The sequence below is a fragment of the Tachypleus tridentatus genome, chromosome 13 (assembly GCF_004210375.1).
Source record: "Tachypleus tridentatus isolate NWPU-2018 chromosome 13, ASM421037v1, whole genome shotgun sequence".
NCBI lineage: Eukaryota > Metazoa > Arthropoda > Merostomata > Xiphosura > Limulidae > Tachypleus > Tachypleus tridentatus.
The window spans coordinates 168,209,129-168,233,541 of record NC_134837.1 but is presented as its reverse complement, the minus strand read 5'-3'; the positions used below and the strand labels follow the sequence as shown (position 1 = coordinate 168,233,541).

The 24,413-nt window shown below is 32.8% G+C and overlaps 1 protein-coding gene across 2 annotated transcripts in view; it reads right to left on the bottom strand.

Annotated features, from left to right (window-relative positions):
* Positions 1 to 746: 746 nt before the first annotated feature.
* LOC143238943 (xibalbin-1-like) overlaps positions 747 to 24,413 on the bottom strand; it is a 47,392-nt gene continuing 23,725 nt past the window's right edge. The window contains exons 1-4 of one of the 2 annotated variants that reach the window (XM_076479607.1): positions 7,253 to 7,409; positions 6,624 to 6,734; positions 5,080 to 5,137; positions 747 to 1,114 (exon numbers count right to left, since the gene is read on the bottom strand). In XM_076479607.1, the coding sequence (XP_076335722.1) occupies positions 976 to 1,114; positions 5,080 to 5,137; positions 6,624 to 6,693 (267 nt within the window). In that variant the 5' untranslated portion in view covers positions 6,694 to 6,734; positions 7,253 to 7,409 and the 3' untranslated portion in view covers positions 747 to 975. Of the gene's footprint in view, positions 1,115 to 5,079; positions 5,138 to 6,623; positions 6,735 to 7,252; positions 7,410 to 24,413 lie in introns of those variants that run through there. The other variant, XM_076479608.1, reaches the window with a different exon arrangement.

Genomic DNA, 24,413 nt, shown 5'->3' with positions numbered 1-24,413 from the left:
AGTATAACACTCATTCACATATTGGATGTTTAAGATTTTACAAATATAATCCTCTCTATATCAGTCATTGTGCTGCAGGTGAACGGAGAAAAGTGTTATTTCTTGCCAGTAAAATTCTTCTGATAGCATTCTCAAGTTCTATAATCCTATTTCTGGCTTTATTTTTAACCCATGGTACCGAACGTGTTCCATAATTACATTAACATTTCTGTGAGGTTTGCTGCTAGACTAACAACTTCTTCCAATGATAGTAACATAAAATAAAGTTGTAGAGAAACAATTACATTGTTTTGGATTCAAAAATAAAATTATTTGAAATATAAATAGCGATAACCTAAAGATTACAAGGCAAAAATGAATCATTTTACTGTGAATAGATTAATCTGATTAATTATGTTGTAAATAAAAATGTATTTAGTATTCATTTCTATCTCAGCCTCAAAGTATAATTTGATAAAGAAACAATTTATATATTATTGTATTAATACGCTTTACAGTTCAGAATAAATAAAAAAGTTCATATAAATAATTTATTTTTTACTTTACAACACTTATATTAATTTATGAGGAATGCAGATTCAAGAGCAAATTAGTGTCCTTTCAACGCAAATACGCAGTGTTAAGTTTTTTATTGAAGTGCACTATTAATAAACACGGTAAAAAAAAGACCGTATAATATTTTCCTTATGTTCATAGCACACGGTCTGAGTGTCAGCATAAACCCGTTTAATATTCTTGAGTAAAAATTATTAGTTTTGAAAAAATGCGAACACTTTATTTTTAGATCGAATTTTGCAAAAAAACATCAAATGGAACTATTGCAATTACAATTAAGTGAAGGAAATATTAGGATTTCTAGAGACTTCAACTACAATACAGTTTTTAACTTAAAATATTTAAAACATTGAGAACGTTTCAAATTTACAAGACGTCATTTTGGTTGTTTCTTCGTGTGTTCTTTTTTCTTTTAAGTTTTTACTTTCCCCATCTCTGGAAAAGGCCCATTCTGGAGCACCGACAATTTGTCCCCCATAGATTGCAACGGCAGGACGAGTTGTAGCAACACTCGTTAGGTCTGTGGTCACAGCTTCCCCCTCTACGAAGACAGCCACGTCTGAGGTATGAAATATAATTGTTATTGTTTAGTAAAAAATATATTATAATAAAACACATTATGGTCCAGAAACACACAGTAAAACGAACCGATTTTGAAAATAGTACTACTCTCTCTCATTAATTAATAACTGGTGATAAAACACCGAAAAGCATAGTTTTGTACAGAAAAATAAAATAATTAAACTGAGAAATATATTTAGCTTTCACATAAACTTATGGAAACAGAGAAAAGTTTGTGTTTGTTTGTTTTGGTGTATGTGTGTGTTTGTTTTCTTTTCTGCTTTGTATTATAGTCGAAATAAAATCTGAATTTGAAATGTGATTTTTAAACAAACATTCCACAGGACGTCGTTTTTCTTTTTGGACTCCCATTCTTTATGTCTTGTCATGTTTTATTGGGTTAGTAATAAGAGTTTTGATTTTTATGACAGCAATAAGGTAAATAAACAACAAAAAGACAACATGAAATTTGTACATAAATATTTAGTTGGACTATTAAATGTGATCTGTGTTACAAAACGTAATCAAGCTATATCACAACCCGTGTTAATAAGCAAGTTTAAACTGAACTGATTTTTAGTTTTTGGATTCCTAAAAAAAATATTCACGTGAAGAAACAAAAAAGGGGAACCTTTAAATAACCAGAGTTCAGTGTTAAACAACGGATTACGGAGAGAAAGCAGGTCATAAGGGAAAAAAAAGGTCTTTGCGTTAGCCTATTAGAAAAGTGTCAAACTGAACGAATCTCGTTATTTTCATATTTTACAAAGCTGTGTTTTGACACAACACAAGTTGGGAACTGCAAGATCTAATTTGAAGTGGTTTCCTGAAGAGTATGGAATCAGTTCTTGAGAGAACTGTTGAGCACAGGAAGAAAATACGTTTAACATGTTTCAGTCTGTATATCAAGGAGAATTTGGTGTACCGAATTTTGTAAGATACAAATCATGTGGGGAAATGGAGAAGCATGGCATTAGGTACACAGCGTTTTGTTAATCTACTTTGAAGAAGGCACAGTCTTCACCTATAAGCTTACTGGCATTTTTCATAAACAAGGTTTCTCCAATCACTTTTTAAACGAATTTAAAAATAAAAGTAATTCTGTGATAAAAAATTAATGTATAATGTGGTTGGATGGTGATAAATCAGCCCACTAGCTATCTGACCATAACGGTTGAACGGTGGTAAATCGGCGCACTAACTGTCTGACCATAACAGTTGGATGATAGTGAATCAACTCAATAACGTCTGACCATAACGATTGGATGGTGTTAAATCGGTGCAATAACTGTCTGGCCATTACCAGATATGCTGATTATTTTAATGGCAAGGAAACTTTTTGATTAATAATAATGACTCTTACTCATGAATTTGTCAATGGTGGAGCATCGTCCTTGTTATTCAGTGGTTCTAAGTTCAAGCCTCCTTCCTGCGAGTCACTTTATATTCATAAAGGTTAACACTAAAAAATCTGTCCTTTCATTGTTTCCTAATGCATTGTGGAAATTCTGGGCTTTGTATTGTACCTGATGAATAAGATTTTGTCACTGCAACTTGGATTTCAATACATATGGAGAGAAGTTCTGTTGATTTCTTGATTGAGCAATGTTTTGGAGCTGACTAACTAACTTCTGGAACTTGATTTGGTAGTGTCACGGTGTGAATAATCCAGGAAAAACTTCAGTTACACTTAACACAACAATAGTGGTAACAGGTGTAGACCAATTAGATTCTCTTATTTCATATATAATAATAGTAAATGTTTAATTTTCACAAAAATAATCTTACTTCTTACACATAGTCTATCTAGTTGTTGGGCATGATTTTTGGACTATCTGATGAAAATAATGCGAGTCTAGTCCACTTAATATTACCAAATTATCTGGTGAGCATAGTTTTATGGCTGTGTTTATTTGATTTCTTAGTATGTTGAGTTTTTGTTTTGTTTCATGTGCTGAGTCCCAAGGAATGTATAGTCCAGTATGGGTGATTTTTCGGTGGATTTCTGTTTTGAATTGTGTGTCAGTTCTTGTAATTTTGAGGTTAAGAAATGATATTTGATTGCTTTCTTCCTGTTCTCATGTGAAGTTAATGTTGAGATGTATAGAGTTAATGTGATTGAAAAATTAAGTATGTGTTCTGTAGATTTGAATCCCGCAACCGTGTCATCTACATATCTGTACCAGTATAGTGATGGATGTAATGCTGTGTTAATTGCTTGTGTTTCAACTTGTGTCATAAAAATATTGGCTAGAACTGGTGATACTGGGTTGCCCATGCTTAGGCCATTTGTTTGTATATAGTTTTGGTTGTTGAAGTTTGTCTTTATCGTGGTGAATTCTATGAGGGTTGCTAACTGGTTACTGGGAATTTCTATAGTTGGGTTAGGGTCTCGGATACAGAGTTCTAAGGCTATCTTGCAGGCTTCAGTGGTTGGAACTTCTGTAAAGAGGGATATAACATCGAAACTGGCCATTAAGGCTTTATGATTAAGTTGATTTAGATTAGACTTGAAATTAAAAGAGTCTTTGATGAATGAGCTGGCTGATGTTACATATTTGGAGAATGCCCATGCTATGTATTTACCAAGATTGTAATTAAACGATTCATATGTGGACATTATTGGTCGTAATGGACAATCTGGTTTATGAGGTTTGGGGATGCCGTATATTTGCGGTGTGCGTGAGTCGGTTTTACGTAGGTAGGAATAAAGAGTTTGTGAAATTGTGTCGGCTTTTTTCATTTGTAGTAGTAATTTGTTCAGTTGCGTCTCGTGTGTCTTTGTTGGATTTGTGTGTATTGGTTTAAATTTGTTCGTGTCTGATAGGATGTTATTCATTTTTTGGATGTATTCATTCGTGTTCATTATGACTATAGCGTTACTTTTACCTGCTTTTAGAATTTTTATGTTTTTGTCTTGTTTTAGGTTAAATATTTTCTCAACCCAAACGAGCCGTTTTTGCATATAAATTTCTCATACCACTTGGTTCACGTATGCTTCTCCACCAAGGAAAAAATAACCCATCTCAAGGGATGTTACAGATACTTGTATAAATTTATTTCAGTTCGGAGTATCTCTTCGATAAATATTATTCGAAATATGCAGCATTGTATTTTGGAAAACTGCTCTTTAACGTTGAGTCTGTAATTAGGCAGTATAATCAAAATTCTGGACAGACAAATAAAATAACTTCAACCTTCAAGAGATGTATTATTGGAATAATAACCAATCATATTTTTCTTTCCTTACAGTGTACTGCTGACTTAGCGAACTCTTCTGACATTTTGGTATCATAGTTGTTGGATTTTAGCGTAAAGCTACATAATGTGATATCTGCGCTCTGCCTACGATGCGAAATTAAACTTTATGTTTTAGGGAATCTTTCCTAAACAGCAAATAACCCAAAGGAGAAGAAATATTTGCTTCCTTCTAACCATATAATGTTTTTTGTATTTTTTTATTGAGCCTTTCGAAAGTAGGTCGGCACATATAGTTTCATAAAGAAATAAAGTTTACCACTTTAATTATGGAAAATTCATTTTATTTCAAACATTTTTATATCCCTAATATATTTCATAAATTTTTATAGGAAAGCTCTACAAATTCTATCTCAGAATAAAGTAACACAACATAAAGAATACAAGCTCCGAGTTCTGCAATTTCTTTTTCAACTACAAACCAGTAGTAATCGACTTTCGATAACGTTTGTTTTCGGATCTTCGCACAAAGCCACTTAAGTGCTGGCTATCTACGCTAGCTATCTTTAAATGTGAAAGAACGAACTCAAAATTTGTATACTCCAGCTCTTTAGACATAAGACCACACTCAAACCACTACTTTAAAAAAAAAAGATTTGTTGAACATATAAAAAAAAAACTCCTACTGAAAATGTACAAAACTTAGAGCATAGAGAGAGAACACCATTTTCATTTTAGATAAGAACTCAGGAATGTTCTACTTACTTTCTGGTGTAGAAAAGAAACCGAGCTAAGTTGTTACTGTAGTCCTCCAATGTATCTTCTGTGAATGATAAAAAAAAACCAGCAGCTTTCCATTATAAGTTTTTTTTTCCATTTTAGTTAACCTTATTTAATTAAAATCATACATGAACATCAAGGATTGTTGTTCGTTTACTCAATTAGTTGCATTCTTGCATGATTACAAATACTCTAATGACAAAATATAAATAGCTCTATTGTTCTTTTGAGTTCTTGACTATAACCAAAATTATTGTGGAAAACCTTGCAGAAAATCATTGTTTTGTATTAATTGTTTCTCGTGTTTAATTAAAAATCTCTTCAGATGAGTTAATTTTACAGATTCAGAAATGAAACAACGCGCACAATAATTCTTTAAAAAACGGCATTCTTTCATATTTTTTTGTAAATAACGTTAATTTTCTAAACATTAAATAAAGAATTTAAGCACTGAATAATTATATGTTATTAATTAAAGAGATTAATTTTACGTAGATTTACTTGAAACAAAATAACAAAAATACTTTAAAACAACAATAGACTGATCATATTTCACAGTAGTTCTCTCCCCAGTGAGACAGTGGTATATTTGTGAACTTATACCGTTAGAAACTGGCTTTTGATAACTGTGGTTGGCAGATCACAAAGAGCCCTCTGTGTAGCTTTGTGTTTAATAACAAACAAGAACAACAGTACAGTAGTTCTTTAAAATTGTACTTGAAATGAAGGAATAACATTTTCTGAAAGCTAATCCTGATCCTTGCATCACAACCATGCTGCGTATGGTAGCCATGGTTATATCCTATTACTCAATACCGCAATTTCCTTGTGAAAAGCTTCAACATAGTACAGAAGGTCTAAGACAGCGCGTCTTAAAAACCCAACGCTGCACGTGAATGTTGACTGTCATGATTACGTTTAAGCATTCCAAAGGCACAAAAATCCATAAAATTAACTTCAGGAAACTTGACAGACAGGTATGTGGTCGTAGGATTGCTGTAATTTCATTTATTTTCAGCCACTTATTTCGAGGTATGGCTGAAAGCTTTGGATAATAATCAAGAGTTATCACAATGTTGTTGTTGTTGTTTTGGGTGGGGTCTAAAGGTTCTATGCTTGAACCACATAGATTTCATTTTGCAGATGAGGTATCTATTAAAGAGTAGTGTCATATATGGTTTTAAAACTTGCTATTTCAGTTTGCTTTAAAAGAAACAAACATTGTGTGTAGATTTGTGTGTGTGTGTGTGTGCAGCTTAGTTTTTTTATATCTTACATCAGAAGATATGTAGTTTTCATGATATATTACAAGCTTTCCTCAATGTAATAATTAAACAAGCTAATAGTTAGAGATCTTCTAAAGCTAAAGAGATGTAAGGTGGTTTTTTTCTTAATGGTAATATACACTGTTCTAATTTTTAATTAACTGTAAATATTAAATGTTTCAGTTGATTGTATATATTACCTTATAATGCTGCGAAATTATTGTACAAATAAAAATATATCTCTCAATAAAAAATAAAACTCACCATCGGTCAAGTAAGGAATTGCCAACAACGCATCCGCCAAAAGTAGTAGTCCTAACAGTAAATGGCGCATGCTTTTATCTTAGATAGGTGGCGTTTGATGAGCAAAATTATCTGAAATTAGAAAGGAATTATGGATTTCGATTAATCGGTTGTGACAACTACAGCTTTTCAAAAGAAAAATTACATATCCTGGACCGAGAATTTGTAGAAGCAAAATTGATTAATCTGGCGAAATACAACACGACTAACCAATCAAAGGGCAATCATAATCTGTTGGAAGCAACACAACTAACCAATCAAAGGGCAATCATAATCTGTTGGAAGCAACACGACTAACCAATCAAAGGGCAATCATAATCTGTTGGAAGCAACACAACTAACCAATCAAAGGGTAATCATAATCTGTTGGAAGCAACACGACCAACCAATCAAAGGGTAATCATAATCTGTTGGAAGCAACACGACTAACCAATCAAAGGGCAATCATAATATATATATATATATATATACGAATTTAAAGCCGTAATTTAAAACAGGAAATATGCTAATTATTTTAAAAATCTAGAACTGTATATATTTACTGAACATTAAGTATTCCAATAATTAATAGCATTTTTACATTGTCTTACCAATCTTATTAAGGAGCTTTGAATACGTCACACGTGAGGAGGTTAAGTGCACTTTAAGTTAGACTTACTTTCTACTAGTTCTAGAATAGCTTCTTGCCAAATGACTAAACAAGTTGGCCCTATGATGGTATTTATGATTCTTTTATGGCTTGAGTGTGCGTAATTGTAAGAAAAAATAAACTAAACACGAGACAAAACGATGAGTCTTTTGGCCGACGAATTCTACGTAAGTGGTGTAAGACAGAAAGAAGTGTCACTAATTGTCCAATCAGTTTTCTCTGACGTCGTTCAAGTGTTCGTAGTTTGAACTAATTGCGGACGTAAGCAGAAAAGATTGCATGTTTTACAACCACGCACGTGCAGTGTGATTACAGATGCAATGTCTGTTAGAAGTTTTTCGATTACTCCATTTCAACTTATTACTGTTCGTTGTGGTAATGATCCAAAGAGGAGGGAAAACTCATGTTATTTGTTGGTGAGACTATCTTGTAGTGTTTAATCAGCCTTCTTTTTGCTTCTTCTCCGAGAGAAATACTTGTATACGATTTTTGTTCTTATCAAAGGAACTCCAAGAATAAAAAGATATTTCAAACCAAAAAAAAAAATTCTTCTGAAAACAAGTGATCTTTCTGAGAATACAACCAAGCAACATTTCTTTATCACGACTTGCCCATATATGAAATGATTAAACCCGTTGTTAAGTAGAAAAGAATTGCCAGAGTTTATTGCAAGATAATGAAAAACCGTGTTCTGTAAAATATGATAAAAGCATTTATAAATGCTTAAAACATAGAATTAAATGTCTCGAAACTGACGCTCCCAGTTTGTTTTCCAGACAGAAATATTTACATTTTCCGTTTATTGTCAGACAAGCATTTGTTGAATTATTTTCTAGTAATTAATGGACTGTCTTTTAGAAATTTGAGAAACACAAACGCTTAATAAGCTAATTATTCACGCTTCATTATCAGGATTGTTTCTTACTGAACTATTAACATTCTTTGTTAGAAAACTAGTTGCCTACTGGATTTACAGTAAACATACTTTATTAGAAAGACTGACTTTTGCTAACCTTTCTGTTAATAAACATGTTTCATTAGAAAGTGTGAAGCCTGGTGGATTTATAACAAACATACTTTATTACAAAGACTGACTTTTACTAACCTTTTTGTTAATAAACATGTTTCATTAGAAAGTGAGAAGCCTACTAGATTTATAATAAACATACTTTATTAGAGAGACTGACTTTTACTAACCTCTCTGTTAATAAACATGTTTCATTAAAAAGTAAGAAGCTTACTTGATTTATAGTAAACATACTTTATTAGAGAGACTGACTTTTACTAACCTGTATCTTAATTAACATGTTTCATCAGAAAGTGAAAAGCCTACTAGATTTATAGTAAACATATCTCATTAGAAACACTGACTTTTACTAACCTATCTATTGATAAACGTTTCTTTAGAAAGGTTGACCCCTGTTAGGTTGTCTTTTAAACAAGTTTCAAAATAAAGATTCATTGATATTCCAACTGGGTTGTTAATAAAGATATGCATTTTATTTGAAATAGTAAACGTATTGGACTGTATCTGTTAAATAACACTTCATTGGAAAATTGAATGTCTATTGGATTATTGTTAACAAACATGTTCATTACAAAATTGGATTTCTATTGGATTGTCAGTTAACATATAAAGAGCTTCTATTAACATTTCTGCCTAATAAAGTCTTAAATTACGTTTGAGTTACCCTGTGTACAAATACGTAGATTTAAAAAAATTACTCACGTAATTTCAAAAGATAATTTTAGTTACGGTATGAAATACTTTTTAAGTCTATAATTTAAACAAGAATTTCAAACATTTTTTAGCTGATACTGCTGTATCTTACCAAGTTTTCTTTTTGGAGATTGGGCTTTTTAATGTATATGTGAATAAAGAATGCCATGTATGTTCCTCCAATCTTGAGTATTTTCAATTCAAATTGTGTGTTTTTGTTGTGATTTGTGTGTAAAGATAAATTAATTTTTGAAATAACAATTTCAAAAGCTTACAAATAAAATATTGCTGTATTAATTAATATTCAAAAGGCAACACCAATTATTTGGAGGTTGACAATCAGAGATATATCATTTAAGGATAACTTACTTGTTATATGACAACTGAATAATGCTAAATTTTAGAATTTTCCCCTTGTTATTTATAACGCAATTTCTTTCGCAGTTTTGCTATTACAGCATTTGGGCCCAAAATTATGAATGGCTTAACTTATACCTGCAACTTAGAAGTACAGATAAGTTTTTGTTAGAACAACATAATTTTAAATATGAATAATCGGCATTTGTGTATCATATACAATTTAATAAATACTTTAACCAACGTTTCATATTCCAAACTTTCAGAAAATTAATTGGAATGAAAACATATCTCTATTTTATAATATGATTACAACTGATGAAACTTTGTAGAATGGACGGCAACTGCCTGTTGTGGAGACATAAATGTAGAGTACGACATTTCGAAAGTCTTCCGCCTTTCGTCATCATGTTAGTGCGTGTGTAGGTATTGTGTGTTGGTGTTGCACGCTCTCCACAATCCACCAGGACACTATAAAAGACCGACCACACACATACTAACCTGAAGACGAAAGGCGGAAGACTTTCGAAACGTCATTGTCTACACTTGTATCTCCACAACAAATAGTTGTCTTCCATTCTACAAAGTTTCATCATGAATACTCTGTCTAAACAATCTGTCAAAAAAAATGATTACAGTTGTTTTTGTTTATTTGTTTTGAATTTCGCGCAAAGCTGCAGGAGAGATATCCACACTAGTCGTCTCTAATTTAGCATTGTAAGACTAGAGGGAAGCCAGCTAGTCATCACCACCCACTGCCAACTCTTGGGCTACTATTTTACCAACGAATAGTGGGATTGACAATAACATTATACGTCCCCACGGCTGAAAGGGCAAATATGTTGGGTGTGATGAGGATTCGATCAAATGACCCTCGGATTATGAGTCGAGCGCCCCAACCACCTGGTCATGCCAGGCCTTGTATGTTCTACCCACCGCGGGTACTGAAACCCGGTTTTTAGTAGTAGAAATCCGCAGACATACCGCTGTGCCACTGGGAAGCAATTACAGAGCTTTAAAAACATGTTCAATACAAGAAGCTTTGAGTAATCAATAGTTATTAATTAAATATGTAGATGTTCAAAGAGGATTTGAACCAAACATTGTAAATATAGCATTTCAGAAGTTTAAGAAAGGTTTAATCTTAGATAAAAATACGACGTTAAGATCTGTTTATGACATAAACACACAATGAGTTTAACTTATATTCCAGAATTAACATATCAATTATTTAAAGCTTTTAAGAAACAACAAAACTTTTATTCGATTTTTAAACCTACAATTGTGGAGAATTGGGGATAAAATATAATTATAAGATAAAACGTGGATTTATAAAACATAATGTTAATGTGTAAGAGTACTTATATAGATCAAATTAAAAGGAATTTAAAATACATATTACAATAACATAAAGGTAGCGTAATAAATAATAAAGTAGAAACGCAGTTTTTGCAGAACACGTAAAATCAACACAACACAAAATATTATAGAAATTAAACTATAATTTAAGTAAGCTTCGTAATATTGCATGGTTAAATGTCAGAAAATCACTAGAAATAATAAAATTTAAAAACAAAAAGAAGTAATAAACAGAGGTGAAGGGCCACTAAGTCAATGTATTGATATTTGGCGTCTCATAATATGAAGGTTGAGTAACGAATTATGTATATAACATTACAATATTATAATTATATCATATATTATTAAATTGATATGTTTTGCAGATAACTTCTGAAATCGATAAAGAGAAAGTGAAAAATTTTACATATAAAGTGCGGTAGACTCAGCAGATAGTCCGATGTGGTTTTGCTATAAAAAAACTCGCACATATAGAGTGTATTTTTTGAAATCGGAAACCCTTGAGCGCTTCAATTAAGTTTATACAATTGTGAACTGATGAAATGTTTGCTTTAAATATTTACTCAATTTTAACATAATTTTAGTTACATTAATTTTATAAAGAATTTAAAAAATCGTGCTTTTATAAAAGTTAAAAATTACTATATATTATAAGGATACTATTCACATTCCGGTAGATTATGAAATTTATACTTCAATTTAAAAACAAACGTACAAATATAAATTTGTATAGTTGGACGAAATAATTTTGGAGAGATATGTTGCCAGGTTATGATAAATTCTTCTTCTCTAGTGTGACTTTTCTATACGAAAACACACACAGATATCAATGGTACATTCACGGACTTACAACATAACAATTTGAAGCTTGTCTCCTCGCGATAGACACAGCAAATAATTCATTGTGTCTTTGCGCTAAAACTAATAAACAAACGAATAAATAGCACTCATATGTACATATATATAGTTGTTCAATAATGAATAATACAGTAAAAAGTTATACAATATTTTTTCGATACTGTTTAATTTTATCTTATTATTATTGATATCAAAAATATGCTAAATGCATTAAAACTCATTTGAATATCTCGTCGACTTTACAGAACATCTTAATAAAATATGTAAACTTAAAACCACTAGATGACAGCACTAACGTTATCCCTCAGCTCAATAATTTTCGATTTTTTTTTTCTGTTTGTCAAAGCTCGTGGTGACTGACCCATTAGGAAATATTAAAGGACAGTCACAATCAGATGAATAACATTATTGTAAAACAAAAGATATTTTCTGCCTAATTATTACTGAGAAACGAAAAAAATGTATTAGCATCAACTGTTATCGATTTTCAAAGTTTTTCAAACTTTTTCAATTCTCTCGTACATTCTGATGACACAGTTTTGAGTTGTGACTCATGGATCCAACAGTAAACGACAAAACATTAAAGAAAGCTAAAAATTAATTTCTCAAAAAGTAAACAAAGAAATATTTTATTACCCAACAATTTCTCTAATGTTTCAGCCGCAAGCTTGGAAACTTAAAACTGTGAAAATCGGGTTTCGATATCTATGGTTGACGAGGCACAGATAGTTATTTCTGTAGCTTTGTACTTAAGAATGAAGTAAATAAACAAAAATAAATCTTCATAACTCGCTTTCTTGCACTTACACATTCATGTTACTCAGCTAGTTTCTATCACATCAAGAAAAGTTAGGAGAATACTTGTTTAAAACCTTGATACTAAACAACAAACAGATTACGATAATAAATAAGTAGACTTTTACGTAGAAATCAGTAAATGTTTCTGAAAAAATAAACCTTACGATGATTTGAATTTATTCTTCATAGGTTGGTTTAGATTCGGCATGGCCAGGTGGTTAAAGCTCTCAACTCGTAATCTGAAGGTTCAATTTAATTTATGTCAAACACGCTCGCCCTTTCAGCTATGGCAATGTCGTAATGTCAGCGTCAATCCTACTGTTCGTTGATAAAAGGATAGCCCAAGAGTTGGCAGTGGTTGGTGATGACAAGCTGCCTTTCCTCTAATCCTACACTGCTAAATTAGGGACGGCTAGCACAGATAGTCCTCGTATAGCTTTGCGCAAAATTAAAAAAATGAAAGAAACAAAAGTTGATTTTTCGGCACTGATAAAAATGTACTATCACTTTTCTTTCAACATAATTTAGTGTTTTCAGAATCATTTCTCTAGTAAAAGTTATGTTTAAAATAATGTATTTACAGTGGCCGTATTTTAAAACCTTTTCCACACTAGGTAACATGGATTATCTCATGTGACTCTTTGAGTTATGAATCAAACAAAAATTTTATTACTCTTTTTCAAAACACTATTGTCCTTGAATAAACCGCTGTCAATTAATTCCAGTTTCTTGGAGGATCATCGGTAAGTTTTAGAAATTAATTAGAATTCCAAATATATAAGGCTTGAATACCGACGGTACAGAACGCGTAGATACCCAGTTATGTAGCCTTGCGCTAGAAGAAACAAACAGTAAATATCGCACAATATGTGTACACATAAAAACGCCGTCAACTATTATATAACATAGGATTTGTGTGTGAAGAAGGAACACTATCAAGAATTATGTGACTTGTAATGTATGTTTATTATCTGTTTCTGTCACGTGACTTATTGATTTAAATATTCAAATTATTTTAAAATAACGTACTGAATTACTTGTCTAAGAACTATTTGCTGCAGAATGGTTAAAGGTAAATTAAAATGCGAGATATTAAATTTTAGTTTTCATTAATTCTACAGACCTTTTCTTGTGTAAGTCCTATATTTACGTTGCTAGTGGTTAGTGCTCTTGGTCTGTGGATTCAAGGTGTTATAGTTCGAATCCCATAGATAAAAAAGAATGAACTTCACACTTCGGGGCCTCGTGTGAATAATGGTCAAATACTACTAGATTATGTAATTAATATTAACTTCAGATCAGAGCAAGCTTCGTACCAGCTTACAGTTTCTTTACAGCTTAATCTGTTATTCGTGACGAGTTTAGCTATTTAAATATACTTTTCTTACGTTCTTAGTAATAAAAGTAGAATGTATATTTACATTTGTCAAATACTCTCGCTGTTAACGACACTTTTGCCTGTAATTCCAATAATATCTCATGAGATTTTACCAGCTTATATGATTGAGGTTAACCCTAATACATACATTAAGCTAAAAAATGAAAAGAATCTTTGTTATAAAAGTACATTAATAAAAAAATAAAATTAATATATAAAAAACTACACGTATTAAACATCACAACCAATGTTGTTTATGAAAGCTGTTTTAAAGAAACTGTGCAATATGCCTTATCTACGGAACAAAGTATTACTAGCATTCAGCCTTCCACACTGCGAAATGTCTTCCATCCCAAGGTATGATTTGAGGATGGACATCAACGTTTTCAATAATTATCAAACGTGTGATGTTTGGATTGAAGAACGAAAATGATATCAATAATTATAAACGCGTCACATGTGAATAGAAAGAAATGCACTCAATAATTGTTTAACATGCCATGGGTGGATTGTGAGATATCTTTAAAGGTTATATAACATAAAATGCATGGGTAAGTATGATCTGTTAAATATTGTGTGATTCAAATTGACTAAATACGTATGTTGTCTTGTGAATGACATTTCTTCTGGAAAAAAAAATTACAACATTTGTTTATACCTTAAAGTTTAATTGAAAAATTTACGACTTAATAAAATTTTGTTTAATTTCTTACGCGTCATTCAAAGTGAAAATTCTTATTGGATCCTACAGGCCAATAACTTTTCATGCTACATACCATTACAGTTAGGGGTAGTTAATACAGATATCTTTGATGATGACTAGTTGCTTTCCCTCTGGTCTCTTACTGCTAAGTTAGGGGCAGTTAGCGAAGATAGCTCTTGAGTAACTTTTTACAAAATTCAAAACAAACCAAAACTATAACTGTGCTTAGACCAGCGATGTAACCATTTTTCTTTCATTGGTCAGATGGCAGATAAATATTTTATTTTAAAATTCATAAAATAGGTTTTGTATTTAGAGTATAGTCGTTAAATTTATTATATGTTAGTTACGGCTGTTAAGTCTCATTTTCCTTAAATTGAACAATTTATATTCTATATTTCATACAGTGCTAAGGTTAAACGTAACGGATATTGAGGAACATTTGAGCTTAAAGAATACTTTAGTAGTTGGCATAATATCCACAAATTAATATTTCACATGTATCCTATTATAATCATGGTGAAGTTGGGTTGGCGCCAGCTTTTCATTTGTAACAGATTTAATGATATGGTTTACCTCAGTTATATTCATTGGAATATCCAAGACCAGCCCTTGCCTGGTGGTTAGGGCACTCGCCTCGTAATCTGAAGGTCGTGGGTTCGAATTCTCATCACACCAAACACGCTTGCCCTTTCAACCGTAGGGGCGTTATAACGTCACGGTCAATCCCACTTTTCGTTGGTAAAAAAGTAGCCCAACAGTTAGCGGTAGGTGGTGATGATTATCTACCTACTGTATAGTCATATTCTGCTAAATTATGGTTCGGCTAGTGCAGACAGACCTCGTGTAGCCTTGCGCGAAGTTGAAAACAGACAAACAATCATTGGAATATCCAAATTTAATCTATTTATATTTGTTGAAACTGTATAGGTAAAATAGCGATGTTTTACATGTTCGAAGTTGAGAACTAAGCTACACAATGGGCTGGCTATCTGTGTTATGCTCACCACTGGTATCAAAACCCGATTTCTAGCGTTGTAAATTCGCAGATATACTTCTGTGCTACTGGTGGAGAGGCATTACCCACGCTTCATATTTCTAAAATCTTAGGCTTTAAACAGTAATAAGTCAGTTAGAGTTTCATCAAAATGATGAAAACTTGTGGATATATTATATAGTAATTATATATTAGCAGAAACTTAATACAGTTTAATAGCCGTTTAAATTATGTTCCCTCAGTTACTGGTATTTTTTACTGCAAGTAAAGCCTTTGCTATTATAATGCTCAAACTTTATCACATTCATTACAATATAAGAACTTTACAGCACGACTAAGATGGCCAATCTACTTAAAATATATTTAGAAGACGTTTCCTTCTGATAGGTACTGTGAACATGACTCTATATTATAAATTTTTGCGACGGGAGTGTACAAAACACCGTTTCTGTATTAATTTATAGCGAGAACGAAATAAGTAAACGAGAATAGTTTGAAAGTTAGTAGCCTAAACAGCCGTAAATACACATTTCCTGTTCATTCTACAAGTTTTCTTCTTGGACGACTGCAAGGTACGCTTAATAAACTTCGTAACTTGAGTGGCTGCACATAAGAGAGAGTGCATGTCTGTATAATATTAATTATTCTTCATATAGACCGGTTGTATGGAATAATTATAGAGTAGGCAGAAAATGTGCTGAAAGTGTTAGTAAGAATCTCTGGTTATGTAGTTAAATTTAAAAAAAATGGTTAATTTAACAAATCCTATTCTAAGAACTTTCATATGTTAGTCTCAGAAGAATGACAGCATTGAAAACAAGCGAATATTTCTTTTTCAAGGTTATCTGCACATCAGACAAAGACGATTAAATGTTTAAAATATTTTGTTTCTTACCGTGTTATAAAGTTAGTTTGTGAATAGTTTTCGGCCCCAAACAATAAAGAAACATCCTCTGAAAATGTGTTATCTTTGTTTAATACAACGTGTGCTCTTTATTTTCTACAAATAATGCTTTTATTAGTACTAACCTTGTGGAAGCTTTCTGGATTGATATAAGATTTTGCTGCTCGTAAAAAATCAAAATAAATACACATGACATCTAACACAGTATGATTTATTTTCGTTTGTATTAGGATAAGTTAGAATAAAATGGAATAAGGGAACTACAGCTTCTAGTTTTATTTGAACAAGTATTAATTGCAGCTACAAACGCTACAGCTAGATTACGTTGAAAGCCACAACAAGGTTTCCTCCTTCACTACCACATAGCGCACATGTATCAAGGATTCCTCCTTTAGTACCAGCTCAACATACTAATGCTTCCTCCTTTATTTCTGGTGTTAACTATACTAGTATTATTACTGAAATTCTATACAACGCAGTAAAGTTTGAAGTATGTGCTACAGATACTGCAATCTTAGAATTGACACCACAAATAATTCTTTACTCCTTTTAACGTAACTTGTTGACAGATGCATCTGCCAAAAGTGCATCATTTTATTTCGAGATTTGTCACCGTAGTAGCTACTGTTAAAAACGTATGTTATATACAGATTTTATAGTTTTGTTTCTTAGCTACTGATGACAATGTAACATTTGATATACGCAGGTTATACACAATGTATTTTATTGTGCTTTGGCTATAACGGTAAAAATGTAAGTGGAGGTGCACAAAGCTAATGATTTTTTGTTTTATCTCAGCATCAGCCAACGGTAAGAAAATGTAACTGGAACTGCACACAGTCTTCATTTATTTGTTTAGATAAACAATAGTTACCAGTAAAAAAGATAGATGAAACTGTAGTTCACAAACCTTGATTAATATTAGTATTAGCTACCGTTAGAAATGAAGCTTGAACTTCATGAAATTTTCCTGTCTTGGTTTTCATTATAACTGGTTACTGCTAAAACAACAACAACCTAAAACTATACACGGTATATATCAGTACTAAAACTACTCATTTCTTAAATCAGTTTTTGGAAAGACAAAGTTAGTTGGAGTAGTAAATAACGCGGATTATCTGTTTTTTTACTAGAACTGATTGAAGTAAAATCAAATCACTCTAAAGTTATACAATTTTTAAATAGTGTTATTTTTATGCGTTTGCTGGCATATAAAAAATTGTTTTATACGATATTATTACGTAATAGCTGCTGTAATTACATGCCTCTTTTTGTATATTATTTAACATTTTTTTCGAATCGTATAACATTATGAGAACGTAGAACTTCCAATGATTCTCTAAACGCGTTTTAAGTTTGTTCATTTTGCACTAGTCTTACTTTTTAATGAGAAACTAAACAATAAAACTACGAATGGTCGTATCTTGCATGTTAAATTTTTCACTATATCTCTTTTCTGTCGGATAATATTGTAATAACGATAGACAGTTCTAACTTACATAATAGTCTTTGAACGTCATTTCGTTCAAACTCTACTTCAATTCTACAACCAGAATTGTTTTTTTCAATTTGTTCCTAAATACTCCATTTACAAAGGCAAGCAATATAATTTCTTGCGTAATTATCTCATGATGTCTTCTTGTGGTATAAATAGACGTATAAAGCCAATGACAAAACTAATAACCATCACATGCAGCAAATGAGAAACTACATTTGAAACATCTGGAGTCAAACGTGCTTCCCGTGCCTTAAAGAAACAATAAGTGCGTAGAGCAAAGTGCATGGAAAAGGCTTCAGACGTTCATGCAACTGTAATTAGATCCGTGAAAGGTTTTCTAACAAGACTGTAGCCTTAATAATCATAGGTTTACGTGAATAAACATTACGTGAAACGAAAAACGTGCTTGAATGGTTTTCAAGTAATCTTATTGAAACTTGTGGGAGTTGCGTTTATTTATTTTTAAACAGATTTTTTTATTTACTTCAGTGAATTATGTGAAAATATTTAACTTTATTTCTAAGCCAAATTTATTCGATCATAGAATATAAAATAAGTATTAAAGAATCAAAACATTTAGAAATGTAACTGTATATCATAAAGTGATGGCAGATTTAGATGTTCAGTTAGCAGTATTTAGCGATGATGCAGAGTTTAATAGGAGAAAATTAGCAAAACTATCTTTCACATATTTTTAGTTTGTGTTTGAATTTCGCGAAAAGCTACACGAGGACTATCGGCGCTAGCCATCTCTAATTTATCAGTGTTAAAGTAGAGGGAAGACAGCTAGTCATCACCACTCACATCCAACATTTAGGCTACTCTTTTACCAACAAATAGTGGGATTGGCCATAATATTATAACGTCCTCACGGCTGAAAGGGCAAGGATGTTTGGTATGACAAGGATTCAAATCCACGACCATCAAATTACGAGTCAAGTATCCTAATCCCCTGGTTAGGCGAGCCTGTGGTTTCTGATTTTAGTATCTAGGTTGAGTGTATTTTTGTGGTTATCGTGTCAGGCTGAAGATGAAGAGATCGAAAGTTTGAGTTGCGATAAGTTGCTGAATATATTGTACATTTTAAACTATGAAAGTCAATCCCACTATTTAGATAAGAGCAGCCTCATAGGCAGCGATGTTGTTTGCTAATTATCTTTCCTATGTTTAACAGTTTTAAAGTAGATGGGAATGAGCCTTAATATTGTGGTTTGTGATGTAACAGATTAGCCCTTGTATCAATATTTAATTCACTGCTAGCTTTATTAGAAAGTAGAAAACATCAACATCTAATACTCCTGATGTTAATTATAGATTTACATAAATACATTAAATACGTCTTTATACTTATTCATCTTTAAATTTCAGCGTATATTTATATTTATTATTGCTTATTTACTATTGTAATTTCATTCAATAAAACGATTTAGGAGCGTCGGCTATATTGTTACAGCTTATCTTGTTATGTCTAGTCACGTTCTCCCTGAAAACTGTGCATTGTGACAATATTCTTACATCTTAGTTTCTATTATAATGGCTCATTGGTAATGCATTAATGTCTAAAGCACGTCAGTCGTTTTATCGTTTCTAAAGGCTCTTTCCATGCCATTTTTTTCCCCGAGGACTTTGATTTCTTATCGTTCACTTCAATGGTCTGATGTCACAGATATTTAGAACTCTGCCTCCAGAATAGCTTTAATGCCGTTTCAATAATTTCTTCTTGATATGCGACGACTGAACAGAAGATATGACAGGAAGTCTTATCTGTTGGCCTCGTTTTCCAGCGGAAGCCCTTGTTATTGTTTCCTGGGGCACGTATACAGTTTTGTCTCTGAACTTTATATTCATGGATTTCTACCTACTGCAAGACATGGCACTTTGCTTATCACTGCTGAAGTAGAACTTATGAATGGCTTCTTTCTGAGCCGTCCTGGTACCCCAAGTTGAACCATGTTCTTAAGTTTTATTATTATATTACGTACAAATGAGTTCTAAATTCCTGAACAGAACACATCCTTATGGTTAATTTTTGGTAGAATTTCACTATAAACTTCGCAACTTTAAATACTATCAAAATATACTTCTGATACATGCTGCTTAGCTGCGATTTTATATTGGCTGTAGTTGTACAGTGATGTGCTGATTTGCATATTCAAAGTTGTTTAAATGCGATGTACTCAAGATTATATACATAAAATATAGCATATTTTCTAGCTGGATGGAAAAGTTTAGCTGAAGATCTGAGCTTGGCAAAAATATTTTATCACACTATTAACGTTTAACAGTGTATTTAGAGTTTTGAATCTAATAACCTCTCTATGAAAAATGTAAGCTGTGTTCCTATAAGTGTATACTAACAGAGAATCCATTTAATAATCAATATTTTTATGAACAAAGTATTTCAAAACAGACCATTCTCTTTTGTATCATCGATTTTGTATTATTTTATGATCTATACTTTTATCAACAGTATTTCTAAAACAAACTATTCTATTTTGTATCATTAATTTTTATTCAGCCATCTTCATATCGCCTTCTGATTTTCTATAATTGGTTTCTAGTATTATCTCACTTTCTCTGTTTGCAGGGATTAGCTAGTGTTTATTTATTCGACTAGGACGCTACGTAGGTTTGTGTTGAGGTACTACATTTGAATCGACATTGATCAACGTAATGGCATTTTAAATACACAGTAACCAGAATATAGGATCTATGCATGATTATTCCAATGGGCATTTCTAATTTATGTCTAATTAATCTCTAGAGACCAAACAGTAATACAGTAAACTATAATGTTATATTTAAAGGTTATACTAAACCCTCTCCTTAAATACACCTTCATGAACATTCACACAGATATATACTTTAAAGGAACGTAATATAGATACATTTATCCTTTAAAATCAATGATTAATAGCTAGTGAACCGAACTGGAACTTTTTTCTCAAAATGGTATATTATCAACTTCTAGTAGTAAAGAAAACCACGTTATATTATATAATTATTACATTTTTAGTAGTGTTGTACAAATAAAAAATGTTTCTTTCTAGTTAAACTAAGTGACAAGAGAATAATATTCAAATCTGAATATAATACTTTAAATATTATAATATAATATGATATTTTAAAATGTTTTTTAGTTATGTTGATAAACACAATCTTCTGAAATGTTAGTAAGAAAACATATGAAATGAAAATCTATAAACTGTTCAACAAACTATTTATCAGACATCATTTATCAATTAATGACTTTTAAATTACACTGTTTAAAAACAATTAAGGGATACCCGGTGTCTTTATTTTCTGGCCATGATAAGACAGACGTTTATTATTCCAAAAATAATGTTAATGAGGTTATATTTATGTAAAACAGGTATCAGACAACCATTCATGTGATCTGATATGACATTTCAGTCATATATAAAAGATAAGAAAACGTAGTTCTTTAGTTAACAGTCCAAACAGCAACAACAGACTGTAAACAGATCAAAAACTGACGATAAAATATATTACAACACCAATGACGTTTTTGTTTTGGCTGCTTGCATGTTTTATACAGTAACGGATCAGCTGCAAACCAGTCAAACTCAGCAAGTCATTAACAGAATGACTACAAGCATCGAAAAGTTTGTTTATCAATATAGTTTGCTCGAGACGTCGACATTGCCTGCATCCCAGCATGACGCTCGTTATTAGATTAGATACAACAACACCAACTAAAGGACAGGTCAGTAAGTCAACGTTCAAATAGTCTTCACTAAATACATGAAGGGCAAATGACCAATTAGTTTTGTTTCTCTAATTCATGGTACTTCTACGGACATGGACTCCAATAGTAGATATCTTGATATTAAGTCACTTTACTAATCACCTGACATGTTTTTGTACGAAAATTAACTCGCTTTTTAATGTAGATATTTAATAACAGTAGTTATGCATTGCCTTAGGTACAAGAATTTTTCAAGTATTTTTGTTTTAATTTTCAGCACTGTTGTAGTGATAATAACAAATATTTGTCAGACTTTTTTCTCACTTTACTGAATATTCATGTTTTATGAAGAGCCATGGGCACTTCATAAGTCACTTTCTAGCTCTACTAAATCCTTAGTTAATTTATATTAAGCGGTATAGACAGGTATTAATATGTACACGAAACCTTTAAACACTATTAACACACAGAATAAGTAGATTATATTAAAACGATTTTGGAGCCTTATCACATCATTAAAGGCCATGCCACGATGTCCAGTCATGTTTCACCTAACAACCGTGCATTTTGACAATAATCCTGCAGTGTATTTTTCACTGTAAAATGGTTGCATCGTAAGTCTGTCATGTTTAAAAACAACACTCCTCTACACAACTTTCTCTAATTCATCTTGTGTATGAAGACTGCTGTGTCCTAACGCCATTTTCAGTTTTTAGATCAAATAGAAATTCACAGATGTTTCATTCAATAGTATGTCTTCATATGGAATAGCTTGAATAACCATTTGATTCTTCACCTACTTATGATATGCTTTTTGTTTGTTTTGGAATTTCGCACAAAGCTACTCGAGGGCTATTTGTGCTAGCCGTCCCTAATTTAGCAGTGTAAGACTAGAGGGAAGGCAACTGGTCATCACCACCCACCGCCAACTCTTGGGCTACTCTTTTACCAACGAATAGTGGGATTGACCGTCACATTATACGCCCCCACGGCTGTAAGGGCGAGCATGTTTAGCGCGACGCTGGCGCGAACCCGCGACCCTCGGATTACGAATCGCACGCCTTACGCGCTTGGCCATGCCAGGCCCGTTATGATATGCAAAAACTGAACAATTAATTAGGAAAGAATGGTTATAATGAAATATAATTAAATAATTTATGTTTTCTCAAATTCTAGTAGACGTGTTCAATGGTTTCAAACCGAGCGAAGAACTATACTCTTCAAAAAATGAAATGCAAAAGGCAAAATATGAGACAAATTGTTAACAAGTTTATTAGTTCTGTATAACATGTGTGAAACTTTGCACATTTACTGCTGAACATCTAAAGTCTGCAAAGGCGAAGTCCACGCTCACTAGGTGAAGTTTAACGTCACTCAACGTCAATAACGAGTATGTACCCCGTGAGCATCAATAACTGCTTGGCATCTCCTGCCCATGGAAGCGATGAGATGACAAATCACATCCTGTGGAATGGCTGTCCACTCAGCCTGCAAAACTGCTGCAAGCTGAGGTAAAGTCTGCGGTTGAGGTTGTCACCGTCGCAGACGTCGGTCCAACTCGTCCCAAAGATGTTCGATGGGGTTTAAATCTGGTGATCTGGAGGGCCAGGAAAGAACGTTGATGTTGTGGTGTCTCAAGAAGACAGTGGTGAGTCGGGCTGTGTGAGGACGGACGTTGTCAAGTTGAAAAACGTCGTTGACGTTCACCATGATGGGTTGCACATGGGGCCTAAGAATCTCGTCGACGTATCGTTGAGCCGTAAGATTCCCTCGAATGTGCAAAAGGTCTGTTCTGGCATTTTAGCCACCACCAAATCTGTCAACATCCTGCACACAGTTTGCTGCAAAACGTTCATCTCGGCGACGGTAAACACGGGTTCTATCCATCCTGCCTACGAAGCATAAAACGTGATTCATCGCTGAACCAAACATGCCTCCATCGTCGATGAGGCCATACCCGATGTGTCTGAGTCCACTGCAGCCGTGCTTGACGATGTTGCTGGGTGAAGATGACGCCTCTGACTGGACGTCGAGGTCGGATTCCTGCATCTCGTAGACGGTTGCGTTCGGTCTGATCGGAAATCCTACGCAGCCCTGGTATGGTTGAGGCAGTAGACGTCGCAGTGGTGGTTCTATCCCGAAGGTGACGTAACCGGATGTTGTGATCTTGTGCGGGCGTGGTCACACGAGGTCTGCCAGATCGTGGACGGTCACGAGTTGATCCATGTTGTTGGTGACGATTCCATAGCCTTGTGATGGTGTTTGGGTGGACATTCACAGCTCTGAAAACATCTGATCGAGATTCGTCTGCTTTGAAACGACCAATGGCGTTGTTGCGTTGTGCTTCTGTCAGTCTTGGCGTAACTGTATTGCGTGTCGGTGGCTGAACACTGAGCTATGGAAACCGAGAACCCGTCACTTTTATAGGGATTTTGCACATGTTGCACTTGCAGAACATGCAGATCTCTCAAACAAATTTATTGTACACGCATGCGTTTTGGCGAAAAATCCGATGTTTTCCTCCGTTTTTAAAGTGCACAACTTTTATTGTCATTTTGGTTTGACAATCAGTGCCTTAACACGTGTAACATCACATACTCTGAGCTTGTAATGTTATTACATATATTTCTCTTTAAAATAACAAAAATATCCCTTTTGCGTTTCTTGTTTTGAAGAGTATATTAAAGTAAAAAGCAAAAAAAAAAAAAAAATTATTTATTCTGAATTATTTACAAATTAAAAATGTAATCTTATATGTAACATTCCTTGACGAGATTCGTTTTTCAAGAGCTATGTTAACATTCAGTTAAATTTCCACACT